Here is a 15,983-nt window from a genome sequence, read left to right on the forward strand (position 1 = left end):
CGAGAGGAGCGGTAAAAAAAAAAAAAAAAAAAAAAATTATAAAACCCACCGGAGCCGGGAAGTGCGGTGCCCCGCGGGCGCGGGCAGGGGCCGGGGTAAGCGCAGGGGTAGGGTCCGCCGGCCCCGGCCACTCAGCTCCCTCTGATCGCTCTTGCAGTTTGCCGAGCACCTTCCACTGTCGCGGCTCCCCCGGGCTCGCCTGCCGGTACCACTGATGCTGAAGGATAACTCTGAAAAGCTTCACAAATGTGTGCGGGGAGGGAGGGAGGGAGAGAGCTTCGCCTCCCCACCCCACTTCCTAATCCTTTCGGCAATCCGATTTCTTTTCCTCCTCTTCTCCTCCCCTCGCCGAGTCACTCCCCGGTGCTGCTGCGGCTCTGCCGGCAACGCCGGGCACCGGAGGGCGGACGGGAGGCCGCTCGGCGGGGAGAGGCTCCTACTCGCATGAAACGCGCTCCAGCCCCTCCCGGGCGACCGCCGCGGCTGCCGGCCCCGGGCACGGCTCCGCCGCGCCCCTGCCCCGCTCGGAGGCTGCCGGCACTGCCAGACCTCCCCCCTCTCCCTCCGGGCGCTGCCCCCTCCGGGGCGCCACCGCCCGCTCCGCTCCTCCCCTCCCGGCAGCTGCATGGCCGGGGCGGCCACCGCCCCCTCCACCCGGCGGTGCCCGCAGGGCGCTGCCCCTCCGGCGAGGCCGGCCCGGGGCTCTTTGTTCCGCGCCTCGGCGGCGCCGGCCTCGCACAAGCTCCGCGGCACCGGGTGCTTCCCGCCGGGGCAGCCCCGCCGCTGCAGCGCCCTCCCGGCGGGGCGGGGCGGCCGCGGGCCCCGGCGGCTGCGGCCCGGCCGCACGAGGCGGGAGGATGGAGGTGCCCTGGACGGAGGGGCGGGAGCAGGGACGCGGTCGGGCAGGGGGCTCCGAGCCTCCCGCCGCGCCCCCGGGGAAAAGAGCTTGCAAAAGCCGCCCCTTTCCCCATTCCTCCGAGCGCCAGGGCTGGGGCCGCTCTGCGGGTGGGAGGGACGGGCTCCCCCGTCCCGGGGCCGGCCCGCGAGAGGCAGAAACGGGGCTCTGTGCTCCCCGGTGAAAGCCCTGGCTGTTCCCGAATTGCGGGAGAGTTTCTACCGCTCAAAAAAAGTCTTTATTCCATGATCTGCTCTCTTCTGGGCCGGCAGCACCTTATCCAGTCCTTAAGGCCTCTTGGAAACGTGGAGTGGCTGTTTACTTGGGGTCTAGAGAATACCTTTTCCAGGATCTCCACAGGCGTTCATGAGCCTGTGAACAAAATTAGGGAAAGGATTATGAAAAAAATTTTTAGGGAAGGACACTGAAAGGAGGTTTGGCAGCCCGCTAATGAAAAGTGCCAGTGCTGGCACGGTCCAAAAAAGGGAGACCTGGAAGGGAAACCCCAATATTTCTACAGCAGCCTTAGCACAAAGCTGCAAATCACCTGGGCCCATTTGTGTACCCACAGCTAAAATCAGGACCTGCACCTCCTTTTCAAATGCCGACATGTGGTTTATGCAGACTTAGGGCATGGAAGGAAATGTTTAAAACAAGACACAGACGGCAAGACAGATGTGAGGTCAAGAATCCCCTGCGAAATGGATCAAGAAGCCTTTTCAAACATCTCATTAGCAGCATGACAGCTGAGAGCAGCCTGACAGTCTAACAGCACCCAAGGGTAGCAGTCTGGTTTTCAAGCACAGCAGCATTTTGAGGCCAGTAACGATCTACAGAACGGGCACTCATCGTGGGAGTGCTGCACATCAGGAACAGCAGCTACCACTGCAGGCGTCTCTCCGCAACAGAAGTGGCTTTTCTAAGACTGCTCATCAAAGCTCCTGCTGTCCGATGGACTGGAGACTGCCAAAAACCAGCTAAGCATCCATCTCACATGCAAGGTTTCCTGGCTCTGGAGTACAAGGCTAGAAGGAAACAATGATCTGTCTCAGCTTGCAAACAGGTTATGGTTTTACCCAGTCATTCCAGTACGAAACTTGTGTGTTGAATTTTTTTGAGGTTTTTATTTTGGGGGTGGGTAGGAGAGGGACTGGGAAGAAAGAGGAAGAGGGTTCGGTCTCCTTAATAGGGAAAAGCCTCATTAAGAAAAAAAGCACCAAAACCACAATATAGTGTTTTTTTAAAGTCTTTATTATGCAGAACATAGAATATATTTGAATGAATTTTTTCCCAAGCATTTTTTTCTCCAGTGTTTTTTTTTAAACATGCATTGTTACCTTTTTAAAGCCAATGTACCATTCATTTATCTTTTTCCCTGCCCACAGAGCATCCATATTCATGTTAATCACAAGTGTAAAAAAAGTTAGACATCTGGCATAAAATATTTTTGGGGGGAGCCCATTTAAAAATTTTATCTAAAATGTCTTATCTACAAAAAAATCCAATATATATGTACATTATAGCAACACAGAGGCATAAGAATACAGTGCAATTTAAGATGAAATGCTGTGATTTGGTAATTCTGCCCAGGGCTTATGGAAATGTGGGCCACCATTGGCTTTAGGGCTGCTAGCCTAAAGCCTCAGGCTCCAGCATTCCTCTGTTCTCTCTCAATGGGTCTGAAGTTGATATTGGGAGGCCAGAGATGCATTAAACTTAATATACCATTAGGGGGTAGCAGAAATACTGCCTGAATAGGACGAGCTTTGGCAAAAAAAGAAGAATGTTTACAACGGTCAGGTGGGTTTGGTGCATGTTTCACCTCACTGTGGGTATCTTTACAACGGCACCAACCCTTGGCATATTCATGTGAGACCTGTTCACCTACTGTTGAGGAAATGAATTTGCTAGCTGCCACTGGTTCTGAAGTCCCTGACTCTCTCAATAAGTTTCCCACTTTCAGCAGCCCAGGAACAAATTACCGATGGAATTACACAGGAACCATGTAAGCTACACAGGAACATCAGTGCAGAGAACTGCACTACTTCTGGCTCCCACGTCCAGATATCCTTAAACAGCTGCTAGCCAGGGTCACACACAAATTGAGTTTTAAACCCCTCCCTCCCAAGAAAATAGCAGTACATAACTGCTTAACTAAGAGCACAGAGTATTCTTCCATGGTTAAAATCCACTGCATTCTTCAAGGCCAGTCCTAATTTCAATTCTTCATACCAAGAATCACAGTTTAAGGCCTTCAACACACACCACAGTCATCATTTGCTCCACCCAGCCCCTTTTGGGGATATGAACACAACAGCTCCAATGTCTGCAGCAAATGCTTTTCTTTTTAGTGAAAGGTAAAGCACAATACTTCACACAAAAACTTTATGTTTCTGCTCTAGTATTATGTCTGAATCCTTGAACAGGTGAACAACTGGAAGGCTGGGGATGTTTTCAGGAATACAAAGCCATCCAAATGGCATCAGAGATGTTTTTTTTCTTTTAAAACCATGTTCAGGTTACGCAGGTCAAATGACTCCCAGTGCTTTTCCCAAGTAGTGGTCCAATGCCACTTGGGTGTCAGGTCCAGCACCAAAGCCAACAATGCACCTGCTGAGGGGTCATACTAAGCATTCCTGAACAGCTCAGGACTTCACTAGTGCTAAAACAGAACAGACTGCAGGTGCCTCAAATCTCCACGCAGAAGGTGCCACCCACACAGATCCCAGCATGCTTGACACTTCCATAGGCTGAATATAAACTGTAAAAATAATATATATAAACTGCATAAATTCTGACTGAGCATTGTATATTGGGATACATCTCCACAAGCCTCCTTCTCTGTGATGCAGCAGGGGGGCTCATGCATTGTGCTCCAAACCCAATGCTGCAAGGTGTTCTCTTAGATGAAATGAAGAGTCATGCTCACACTTTTCCTCCAACCTCTCCTATGATCTCCCTGAACAGGTAACATGGATTTTGAATGAGCAAACAGCTGTAAGCCAAATGCTTTTCAGAGGTAAAGAAATCAAAATTTGCACAGAAGGAGAAGTATTTACTTGGTGTGGAAAAGTTTTAGAGGAGTGTCCATTTAGGCACTGAAAGCTGCATTCCTGATTTATTAGGGATACTTGTTCAAGTACACATGAAAGATCCCTGTACAGCTGAAAATAAGTGATGATTGGCTACCCCTTTTCTCCTTCTCTGCTGTATCAGTCCTTCATCCACACAGCACAGAGTCACTGAGTTTATGGGCACACTTCCCTTGCCTGTTCTTTGTGAAGGTGCAGCTCTGATAGTGAGTACCACATCTGCACTCTTAGAGGAAACAGCAAGAGGAGGATGGATAATGCAATTCCTTCACTGAATGACTTCATCACAGAAAGATGTTTGGTCAACTCGCTCCTGAGTCTTTGCCTAAAGCAGAAGCATACTACACCCGTAACTCAAGAACCAGAACTCTTCATTAAGGATGCTACTTAGAAGGGAAAAGATATAGCAACTAAAGAGTTAAATATACCATATACATACTATACAAATGTTTGTGTTGTGTAAAAAATAAAAATGAAAGCCCTGAATATTTTGACACAAAAAAAATTAGTTTCTTCTCTGCCAAAGAACTAAAGGAAAACTATGCATCAGGCTCCTTAAGACAAAGGTCTGCTTGAGAAGGCCCGTTTCTAACAAGAAGCACATCTCCCACTCTTTGCTGATGCTCGGTAATAGGAGCTTCTCAATTTTCTTACGAGTGAAAGAATATGGCCATTAGCCTTAAAAACAGTAATGGTTCTAAACTCTTCACTCTGCTCAACAGAGGCAACAACTTGCTTGCTAAGTTCTTCAGAGAGCTACTGAGACGGTAACTATTGTATATTTATGAGTAAGTTTAGCCAATATACAGTACAGGGCAAAATCCTTTGTTCAAAAGCAGCCTTCATTTTCTTTTGAATTTTGCATCTCTTAAGAAATACCAGGAGTCATTTTCAATTAGAATGTCTCTGAAAAGTTGGCAGGGACTGAAGTCTTATTTCTTAAGCAGCTTTTCTTCCTTTGTGATCTCTCAAGATTGGTTCTTTCATTCACTTCTACTGCCAGGAGAAAAAGGAGACAGATTTCTGGTCAGTACATAAATATCAAAGCAGCAATCCATCCTAGACATACCGTGACAGCATACATGCTGTAGGTTTGCCTAGCACAAACCAGTATTGGAGTTTTTTTAGTAGATGCAAAAAGGTTTTTCTGGCTTTCAAGCTCAGTGAATTACTGAATTAAAAGCATGAAATCTTGGCCTTGTAACTCTTACTTTTTCAGAAGCAGTTTCAACAGGTTTCATTATTTTTACCAGACTTTGGCAAAACAGGTTCTTTTAAACAAAAGGCCTCAGAGAGGAGTGGGGGGATTTGCTTCCCAAAAAGGATATGACAAGGCCAAAATGTAACCAAGCAGTTTGCAAATGCTAACTGCCAGAGTTATTTCTGAAGTCTCTTTGCAACCCAAAATTCAAAGTTATATGCAGACAGTGTGACACAGCAGAAAGATACAAAAAGGCAGAAGCTTGAACACAATTTCCTCAACAAGTGCAACTAGAAACCAAATGGACACTAGTAATTCTTAAACACTGACCATTTCAGAAGTATTACACAGGATTTATCAATATTATGAAGATTTTTCCAGATGCTTTTCTCCCTTCCAAAGACAAGCTGCTCTAAAACTGATTCCCAGAGACAAGGTTAAGATTCAAGACTTGTAGAATCTGTGGTAACCCACTTCTAACCTAATACATCACAGTTTTCAAACTGACTTGACTACACAGCAGACAAACACACTGTACATTTGTGAATGCTTAAAAACAGCTACCTACTGACCCAAGCCTTTAAATTGGTCAGATTTGTCTGCTCTTAAACCATTCCATGATCAAGCTAATAGGATCAGGACTGAAGTCAGGGCTTCCTGTACTAACTTCCTCTTGTTCCCTAGTACAATCCAGAGAGAAAAAAATCAGTAATTCTTTGAGGTAAAGCTTCTTGAAGTGAGAAAGCAGGTCATCTGCTGGAATGTTAGAGCTAGCCCTGGGCAGAACACGGGCGAGAAAGCTCAGCTAACTGAGGTTTGTTCACTCTGTGGCTGAACATGTGAGACTATTTCAAAGCTATCCAAGCCGCACATACAGACTCCCCGAACTCTGCACACGCTCGGCTCCAGAAGAAGAGCCAACCAACATTAATGGACTAAGACAGAAATAGTTATTTGGACCTATTTTCAAAAAGTCAATTTGAGTTCTTCTCATATAATTAAATTTCTGAAATTCAATGGTAAAAAAATGAACCAGTGTTTTGAAGTTCCATTACATTAAAATGGAACAAGATCTATAAATGCATGAAGTTAGATATTCTATTAAATAGAAGCCAATTCTGCTTTAAATCACCAGATGTATTTGCAGAACTACTTGGTTCTAGTGGCCAGAGCACTCCTTCCTTGTTAGTTGCAGACTGAACATAAAAGAACTTTAAAAGAATGATTTTTTTTTTTTTCAGCACCACACAAAGAGCTTTGAGCTGCCCTCTGCTTTAGTATGATGATGGCGATGAGTCGGTTTCTAAAACCTCAGTCACCTGCAAAAAGCATCTTGCTAGTCCAAACTGAAGAGCTGGCCCAAACCAATTGACACAATGTTAACATTTTACTATCTTTGCAGAAATCATGTATGTCTAAGTATAAAATACAGAAACTATACTGCCATCGACTCCTACTTAAAATTTTTGGTACCTTTTTGTTGATCCATTCTGTTCTCTGAAAGAATTCAAGATGTAAAGACTAAGTAGCAACCATAAGGTGTGTTAGAGCAAAGGCATCTATTTTAAACAGAGGGACAGTATGAAACTTGCAAATAAAGACTCCAAACAGCAACTGGCTCAATAAACACTCATTTGAGCAGTGTTGATCAGTAACAGAAGTACAAAAGAATAAAGATGTCAAACTAAATGCAATTGTGAGGACATTTTCTCTCTTCACGGAAGGCCTACAGACACGCAGCTGCCATTGGAGACTTTGCTGGCTAGCCAAAATGTAATGTATGATTACAAGATTCAGGTTGTCCGTACATGTAACAGGGCCAGTGAAGAACACCTCATGGATGACAAGAAACAGTGAGTTAGCATGGCAAAGGGCAGGAGTCTTTCACAGATCTGCATCCTAACAGGCACCCTATGTATAGGCCTGCTTATTGAGGGAGCTTAGTCTTAAAAATAAGCACAAGACTTGCTCTAGTTTACTCGCACCCAAGAGCACCCTCCTAGAACTTAGCAGTGACTTGTTCATGACTTTATGACAATTCTATAGCAAGAGAAACTAACCTGAGGATGAGAAAGCAACACACACGCAATCCGTATTTTTCCTTTTTTTCAAACAGAAGTATTAAAAACAAAACAAAACAAACCCCTCTCCATCACTTACCCTCTATCAAGGGGACAATTAGTGTCAAAACCAGGAGACAATCTGGTATCCATACTGGGAAGGAAAAGAGGCTACAGTTCCAGAAGTCCTTCTGCCTGTGGCTTACAAAACTAAATAATGTTTGGGAACAATGGTCCTGTCAGCAACATGTCAACAACACATTTATTTTAAAAAGGCTAAATTCAAGTTTTAAACATAAGTAACTGCAAATGAAAAAAACTACTTTGGTTGATTATCCATCTTGTTAAAGATGTCAAAGTTAGCAATCAACAGTTTCTCTAGGAAGTCTCCAAAAACAGACAGGTCAGCTCATTCATTATTGGGAAGATCAGACACCTAGCAGTGACACTGAAAATGCTGCCATGCCAGCGTCACACATGCTCACAACATCTCAGCCAGCATTTGGGAGGCTAATGGTGCATACAAAGTTTGAACTAATCAGCCACAGCCAACTTGGGTTGCTGTGAACTCATTGAGACAAATAAATTATAAAAAAGCAACAAGAGAAAAATAAAGCCAAGCACCTCTAGGGCCAGACCCTGAAGACACAGGAATCAAAGAATTTTTTTTCTCCTCTCCCTATTTACAAAATGCCATTTAGAGCTGATGTGGCCACTTCAGTATTGTGAGGAAATGTCTTTTATACTAAGCAGTCCTAAGTGTGTTGTTCACGGATGCTGTGGCCTGTGTGCCACAGAGTGTCCCATGGGGTGTGTCCCTCCCACTGAGGCACATGGAGGGAGTTCAGTCTTCTGTTTCTTCGTATGTTGTCTCGTCAAACGGCCGGTCCAAGAGAGGTACCAAACGGCGACGGGAATATTTCAGTTGCAAAAGGTCCCCAACTTCATTGATTTCTTTTAAAGCCTGACAAAGAGACCACAGTAGATCAGCAGAGAAGACAGATGCAAGTTATCAGCACATCTTCCTTTATGAATGCCTGCAGACTACTCTGACAGCCATTTTACTTGAGATTTTATTGTGCTAGAGGCCAGTACCTTCAGAAGTGCATAGGATTCTTTATTTTAGCATTCAGAAATTTTGAGACCACGTAAACAGCACTGGTCACTTAACTGAGACTGCCTATGCATCCACCTGACTATTACCAGTTCCAAAACAGGATCATAACATCCAGCAAACCCCATGACTATTCACAGATAGAAAAACAGAGAATAATGTTCTTCCCTTCCTGGAGATAAAGAAGCTGAAGTAGAAGAAAATGTACATGGAGGTTTGGCTCCTCTTTATGTATCATTCAGTTTGAAAACAACCTGTGTTAGCATACCTGATCTACCACATTTTTTAAATTGCAAAATAATGAAGACAAACTACAATAGTGAGCTAACAAGTTCTATAGATGCATTTGTGTTATCTACATTTGGTTAATTTGCATTGGCCATATACAACTAGAGATGAAAGCTATGTATCATAAACTACATAGCACAGGAGATTTTTGCCAGACAATCCAAGGAGAGAAAAAGTTATTCTGGGTAGGACCCCAAGCATTTTCTCCTTGGAAAGCAAGTCCCACTGAGGTTGCCACAAAGGCCACACTCAAGTGATTGATGACCCAGAACACTGCTACTGAATTAGCACAACCTTTCATCATTTTGACCTGAACTCAAGTATTATGAAGTTTACCAGAGATCAAACATCTGCTTGTGTAAGAAATGAGGAAAGTCCCATCTCTGATAAGACACTGTCCACAATAAGTTCTGTTCAAAGCCAAATCCTAAACTTCATTTCTCTACAGAGCAAAGTACAAAATCAGTTGCTGCAGACAAAATCTGCAATAGCATGTGATGCTAGTTATTTTATATAGGCAAGTGACAAAAAATGAATTCAAAAGATCACTTCCAAGTCCAATGTGATTTTTTGGATTCAAAGGCTGGCATTTTTCGCTGCCTTGAATTGTACATTTATTTGAGATAGGTACATTCAGCATTGCTTCAGAATGTCACTAATTCAACATTAATGCTCCAATCTGGGTCAAATGCTTGTCTCTTGAGGACAGTTGGCAGATGGGGGTTGATACCTCTACATGTTTTTTCTTCCTAGATGGATAGTTCAAGTTTTTGTTTCTTTAAACAATGGCCCTTCATGTTTGTTATATCTGGCAGCAAAACCCTCTGCACTCTAAAATCTCAGGGAACGACAAACCCAGAAGTTGGACCTCGGTAAAACAAAACAAAACAAAAGTGTGGGCACAGTCTGCTAGAGCTTTAAGTAAAGATCCCATATGGAAGCAATTTAAAGCTGAATTTCTGTTGAAAGAGTATGTTAACTGTTATTCTTGAATGCAGATTTAGGATTTTATTAATTTAAAACAAAAAGAGCCATGTGACCAGCAAAGACTACAAAGGAAATGGCATTGGTGTACTCTGACTTTAGGAGAGTGCAATATATTTTTCATCACTGAAAAGAAAGCACAGCCCACAGGGATGCAGGTTATGAGGGACTTCACTCTGATCCTAAGCCAAATATTTTTAGGCAAGGAAGTTTTATTTACATAGAACAGTTAAAGTTGTAACTAAGAACTGTTCCTCATCATGTGGGCGTATTCAATAAGAACAAGGAAGCATTACAAATATCACCATTTGCAAGACAAGCTTCTCCTCCCTATGCTTCAAACCTGGGTAAGTTTTCTTTTAAAAAATACCACAAGAGCCCTGGTTAGCATCCATGAATACACAGATGGGATACCAAGTTATCCTCTGTCACTGACTTGAAGAAGCTGTCTGCCAGCTCTCCCCAAGTCCATTCATTTTAGTTCTTCCTCTTCCTGGATATTGTTGCCACAGTTAGCAGAGGGATTAGATCTGAGGGTTGCCTTAATGATTAGCTGCCTGAAATCAATCCCCTTTCACTGCATCACAAGAAAACACAGCACAAAGTCACTGACAAAAATACTTGCTCCTTATTAACTCCTCTTGCCAATGCTCTGGGTTTTGAGCATGCAGCTATTTTGAACCTTAAAGGGGGTTACACTAACTTGGAACAAAGCCTCTACATACTGAGCTAAATCAGGATTTCTTCATTCACTTCAAAATTCACACCTCATTTTGCTCTGGATTAATTTTCTTAGGCAGACAAGCTCTAATATATTGAACAAGCATTTCCTCAATTTAGTACATTTAACACTTACAGAGGTACTCTAGCAATGAGTCTTATGTTAAATGCACAAAATTTGAAACATTTTTTGGAAAATGCAGTAAGAATTTACAGGAAAAGAGGCTTTTAAAGCAGAGTAATAAAAGTTACAGATAGATTTTGGAAGAGAGCAAGTGTGGTACTTATACAGACCCTACAAAAGCAGCTTATTATGGCAAAAGCCCCAGCTAGTCACTAAAAGAGAAGATCAAGAACCTAACCAACTGTAAAATTGCATGATTGCTCACGTAGTGCCCTCACATCAAGTTTGTATGGTTTCAGTTTTAGCTCAATTTGCAGCAGTATGATTTCAGAGACTTCAGTTTTCTTTATTTTCCTTCCTCCCACCTCTTATCCATTCATCCCCACTCCATGCCCACCTGTCCAGAAGTTACTGCTCCCTCATTTGTGTCAATGAATGGTCTATTACCATGCTCTGAGCCAAGTCTGATACTATTCATTTTATACATGGGGAAAGGAAGTGAAGGAGAGGGTCTTCTCTGAACATACTGGTTCAAAACCTTTACTTGGAACAGAAAATTGAATTGAGATTATTGAGGCAAGAGTAGCAGAACAAGTAGCTGGGAAGGAACTCCTTCAACAACAGACTGCTTGAGTGTTGTGTTAGGGAATCTCTCACAGGGCAGAGACAGCTCAGGAGCAGCAAGTACAGCACCACAGATACACAACAGGTTAATACTACTCAATGACACTAAACATACATTATGAAACTGCTCACATCACTCACTGCCTTACTAAATTTCCTAACAAAAATTAAAAAGTGTGCCATTTGAAGCTGTTGATTTTTATGTAAGTTCTGCAGCAGCAAAGAGTGAAAACGTTGAGTCTGTATATTTTACAAGACATTGGTAAATATCTGTTGTATGTCCCATTTGCTGTTCACACATTGAAGTGTTACCACCTGATCATATTTGGACATTGGGCACGATTTCCCTTTCCTAACTCCGTGACTACTCTCAATCATGTCGTCCACAAAATGTTCAAAAATAGTTTCAAGATTTTTTTTCTCCACAATCTTCTCAATATAAAGGTGTGTAGATGTTGAAAGGGCTGGCAGAGAGATTTTCCTATTTTTTACAGCCACCTGTGGAAAGTCTCCTTTCTCACGCTAACTAGCTGGGAAACGGGTTGAGGTTTTGTAAACTATATTGCAGGTACAAGCTGTTTGTGTCTTTGTTTTCCACACTGGGAAAAATATTTTGGAAATGGGTGTTATGCCACTCTTGTGAACAAAGCTATATAAGCTGATTTATAAAATTAAATATAGCCACTTCTGGCCTTTGAACCTGATCCTGGACTGTGTCATTCTTGGTATAACAGTGACAAAGGCAAGGCTTTTCAACCGGCAGTTCCCCAGATTTTTTTGTCCTTCTTTAAGATGAAGGCGGCTTTTGCCATCTTCCAGTCCTCAGGAGCCTCCCCCAACCACCACGAACTCTTTCTCCAAAGATGGTAATCAAGAACAGCCTTGCAGTGACAACCAGCTCCCTCAACACTTGTGGATGCAGCTCATCAGGTCCCATGGACTTGTGCATGTTGATTTTGTTTAAATGTGCCCTTATTGGAGCCTCCTTCACACCAAAGGTAAGTCTTTACTGCTCCATACTTTCCCACTAATCTCATGGTCTCAGGATTCCTGAAGTGTCACCAGGAGACTAAGACAACAAAGGCACTGAGTACCCTTGCCTCTTGCATGCATTTGTCACCTGATTCCCTGTGCCATTCAGCAGCACTCCTCCACATTTTCTCTACTCTTTCTTTTGCTACTAGTACCCCCATAAAAGCTCTGCCTGGTGCATTTAATGTCCTTTAACAGACTGAGTTCCAGGTAGGCTTTCCTGACCCCATCCCTGCATGCTCAGGACTGTGTCTCCATTCTTCCTCGGTCACCTGACCCTGCTTGCACCTCTTACACACTTTCATTATATATTTTTGTCAGTTTATTTATCCATGCAGGCTTCCCACCACATTCACTCTCCTTTAAGTCAGAATAGATCATTCTTCAGGGAAGGAGTGGGGAGGAAAAATCAACTAGCTGTCCTGGACACCTCTGCTCTTTGAGGCTGCATCCTATGGGATTCTTTCAAGTAGGTCTCTGAACAAGACAGAGTCTAGTCTCATTAAGTCCAAATTCATTACTTAACCTAGTTTATATTCTAAGTCACAGACCCTCAAAGTGGGGAAAAATGTGCAATGCAGAACTTTGGCAGTGCGTAAGACAGCCCATGTACACATGTCCCACAAAAAAGATTATTCAGAAGACTCAAAATTGAATGTAGCTACCACACCAAGAATATTCTCAGTATGTCAGGCTTATTCATATAATCCTCTTTCAACTCTTAGTCCAAGAGTAACCTCCATCCTTACTTTTTGAAGGCAGCATCTCCTAACTGTGATGCAGGCCTCCTTTGAAGGGACTTCCATTCTCTCTGGAAGTGCTGGTAAGAGTAAGTAAGGCACTGCATGTGGCACAGACTCACTAGGATTGGTTCATTTAAGATACAGTGCTCTGAAGCTTTAAACAAGAACAGGAATAGTAGTCTTTGGAATAAAAATTCTCACTAGGAATCATGTGCTTCCTTTTGAGAGGAATATAAATGTTTTGGAAGATCTCAGGCCTTTTTATTTTTTTTCTTACCATTAGCATCTAGGGTCAGAAGATGCAGAATGTTTCCTTCTAACTAGTTCAATGCAAGGTACAGCCTTTAAAGAGGGGAAAAAGCATTGTCTCACAGGAATGAGACTGTCTCCTTTTAAAATAGGACAAGAAAAGCCCAGAGATTTACTCTAAGCAGCCATTCTGCACTACTGAAGCAAGGAAAGAGATGGAGTCATTGCCAGCCCTACTACAAAGGGCTTTGAAGATTAGGTTCAGCTAGTTTGCTTACCAAACATTGAACCAGTGTACAAAATCCAACAACTGTTGTATCTGTTTATTAGCAGGCATGAGCAGGAGGAAGACAAGATGAGACACTTACTGTATCAAGCATCTCTTTGGTATGAGCTGCAGACAAACAGAATCTGGCTCTGGACTCGATGATGGGGGTGGCAGGGAAGCCCACAACCACAACACCGATGTTCCGCTTCAGCATCTCACGCCCAAACGCACTGCCAGAGAGAACGAGATCGTCACAATTACTCCAGTGGTGGCAAAGCAGAAGCATGAAGGACTCAATATGGTAACCCATACAGGCCTTTGTTGAGGCAAGGCTGTCAGACCACATTTTGGAGCTTCTGGCGCTTTCTTTTTAGAGGCAGAAATGCTTGTGCACAAAAGCCTTTTTAAAATTCAATCCCAAGGTGGTCCTTCTCAAAAGGTTTCAGTGTATTAAGTTCTAACAAAGATGAAAGATTGTATGTGGTAGAGACTGGTCTTTTAGCAGGCTGTTTCTACATGGATTTGTAACCTAAGCTTGGAAATCCTTCCAATAGGAAACAGTGATTTTGGCTCAGAAGTTTGACTATACAAGGAATCCCTCATGTTGCAATGCCCCAAAGCGGATGTTTCTGCAATTTCAAGATGTTTTGTTTTCATGAATTTAATTTGATTAAAGTACATTATTGCATCACAGAATGTACCACTTCATAAGTATCACGGGAACCACAATCACCACAGTAAATTGAGATCATCTAATATGATACCTAATATTTTTAAGGAAGGTGCAAAAATATCATACAACTGTCACACACTACCTTCAACAAAACCATTTCTTAAGGAGATTAAAGAAAGTAGTGGCTGTGACTTATGCAATGAGAGGCACAAAGATCTTGATCCTATATGTAATGGCAGTGAGGTTGTGGGTGTTTCTACAGGCCACAGGAAATGGTTAATCCTTTTTGAACTGACCTTGTTGTGAGAAGTAGCAATGGACTTAAGAGGCTTATAAGGACATATAAAAATAACATTCTTTTATTAGGTTTTTAAATTTTCTTCCACAACTATTTTCCTTACAAATACGTGCCTCCTGATACACTTCATTTTGTATCCATTTAGTACTCTCAAACTATTTTAAAAACAGGCTACAAGGGACAAAGAAAGGATCAAGTAAATCTGATGCTCTCTGTTCTTGCTCATTTAAAGTAAGATACTGGCCCAACTGCTCAGCTAATAAATATTTCCATGAATATTTCCAAGGAAAAGATTGTACTGCTTGGTAGAGAAACTGGGCAGCAGAAACAGCTGCCTCAGTGTGTGGGACATGTACTGTGCAGCACCCATAAAGGTAACAGGCCTTTTAAAACTTTGTTACACTGAGAAGGGTGGAGAACGACTGTATCTAGCTCTGTAAAAAGTGCCAGACTGAAGCCTGAGCTAGTAAGGCACTAGAGATGCTCAGCACAGCTTAAAATGAAATTATGTTTTCCAAATTTGAAAGTGTTGATTAAACACTGCATTACACAGACACTAAAAAGTAGCAATCATAGCCAAGCTGTCCTTGAAATCAGGTTTTTGTTTATGTTGCAAAAATTTTTAATGTATACATTATATAGCCTCCTTGCAGAATTTTAGCCTTAATTATTCACACAGCACCACACAAATCAGCAAGCATCTATAAACCTATGTGCTACAGTTGTTTTAGTATTTACAATACCAATACCTGAGTGATGAAATCTGGACTTCTTAAAAACTTGGGATTCATTAAATACATGTTGTTGGCTCCCATCATGTCTTGCCCCCCTGCTTTCCCTTTTTAATTTTCAAAGTTCATCAATGGAAATACTGGCTCCTTCTGATCCAGGAGCTAGTCGAAAGACTTCTTCCAGTGACTTTTAATGTTCATTTCCATTCAATTTTAGCTCCTCTTTAGCACATTTATAAACTTTACATATAAATAAAATGGAAACACACAACCCAACCTTTAAAGCACGACACATAGAGGCAAAATTGCTTCCCTGAAGTGCTTTCTTGATGCCCCAAGCTACAAGCCTCAGTTTTCTCAAGATCACTTACAGAAGTTTCCATATTTTATAAGACTCAGTAATGATCATAAAAGCAAAAATCAAACGGGTCTTTTCTTATATTTAGAAAACTCTTCATATTCTTACACCAACCTAGCTTTAAAGAAGATGGGTAAGAAGTTATGCTGTCAAACGTACCCAATTTTTGCTGGCATGTACAGCATCAGAGGCACAACAGGGGAATCTTCATTTCCATAGATGATAAAGCCCATCTCTTTCAGTCGTCTCCTGAAATATCTCGTGTTCTCTGCTAGTTGCTGCACACGTGCTCTCCCTAGAAAAGAATTGAAGGTGAGACTGTGAACTCAATTGTTGTAAGTCACATCCATAACTGCAACACAAGACCTCAAACTAAAGTACAAGACATTAATGTCCTGCTTGTGCTTATGGAAGCGTTAAAAACAAATGCAAATTGGGATTTACAGTTTCTCCTCCTTTATGTAACCAAGGTTAATCATGCATTTTCTGACAAGTCTGAATGGACCAGGACAGGCACAACTATCAAGTC

At 42.5% G+C, this 15,983-nt stretch overlaps 1 protein-coding gene across 3 annotated transcripts in view; it reads right to left on the bottom strand.

Moving 5' to 3' along the window:
• Window positions 1-2,125: 2,125 nt before the first annotated feature.
• Window positions 2,126-15,983, bottom strand: part of SPTLC2 (serine palmitoyltransferase long chain base subunit 2) — an 80,446-nt gene continuing 66,588 nt past the window's right edge. Inside the window, exons 10-13 of one of the 3 annotated variants that reach the window (XR_011151427.1) lie at window positions 15,614-15,749; window positions 13,495-13,624; window positions 7,349-8,212; window positions 2,126-4,980 (exon numbers count right to left, since the gene is read on the bottom strand). Coding sequence is in view for 1 of the 3 variants with exons in the window: in XM_069017976.1 (XP_068874077.1) it covers window positions 8,093-8,212; window positions 13,495-13,624; window positions 15,614-15,749 (386 nt within the window). In the remaining 2 variants the exon portion in view is untranslated. Of the gene's footprint in view, window positions 8,213-13,494; window positions 13,625-15,613; window positions 15,750-15,983 lie in introns of all 3 variants that reach the window. The other 2 variants (XR_011151428.1, XM_069017976.1) reach the window with 2 other exon arrangements.

This window comes from Aphelocoma coerulescens, chromosome 5 (assembly GCF_041296385.1).
Source record: "Aphelocoma coerulescens isolate FSJ_1873_10779 chromosome 5, UR_Acoe_1.0, whole genome shotgun sequence".
In the NCBI taxonomy this organism is placed as follows: domain Eukaryota; kingdom Metazoa; phylum Chordata; class Aves; order Passeriformes; family Corvidae; genus Aphelocoma; species Aphelocoma coerulescens.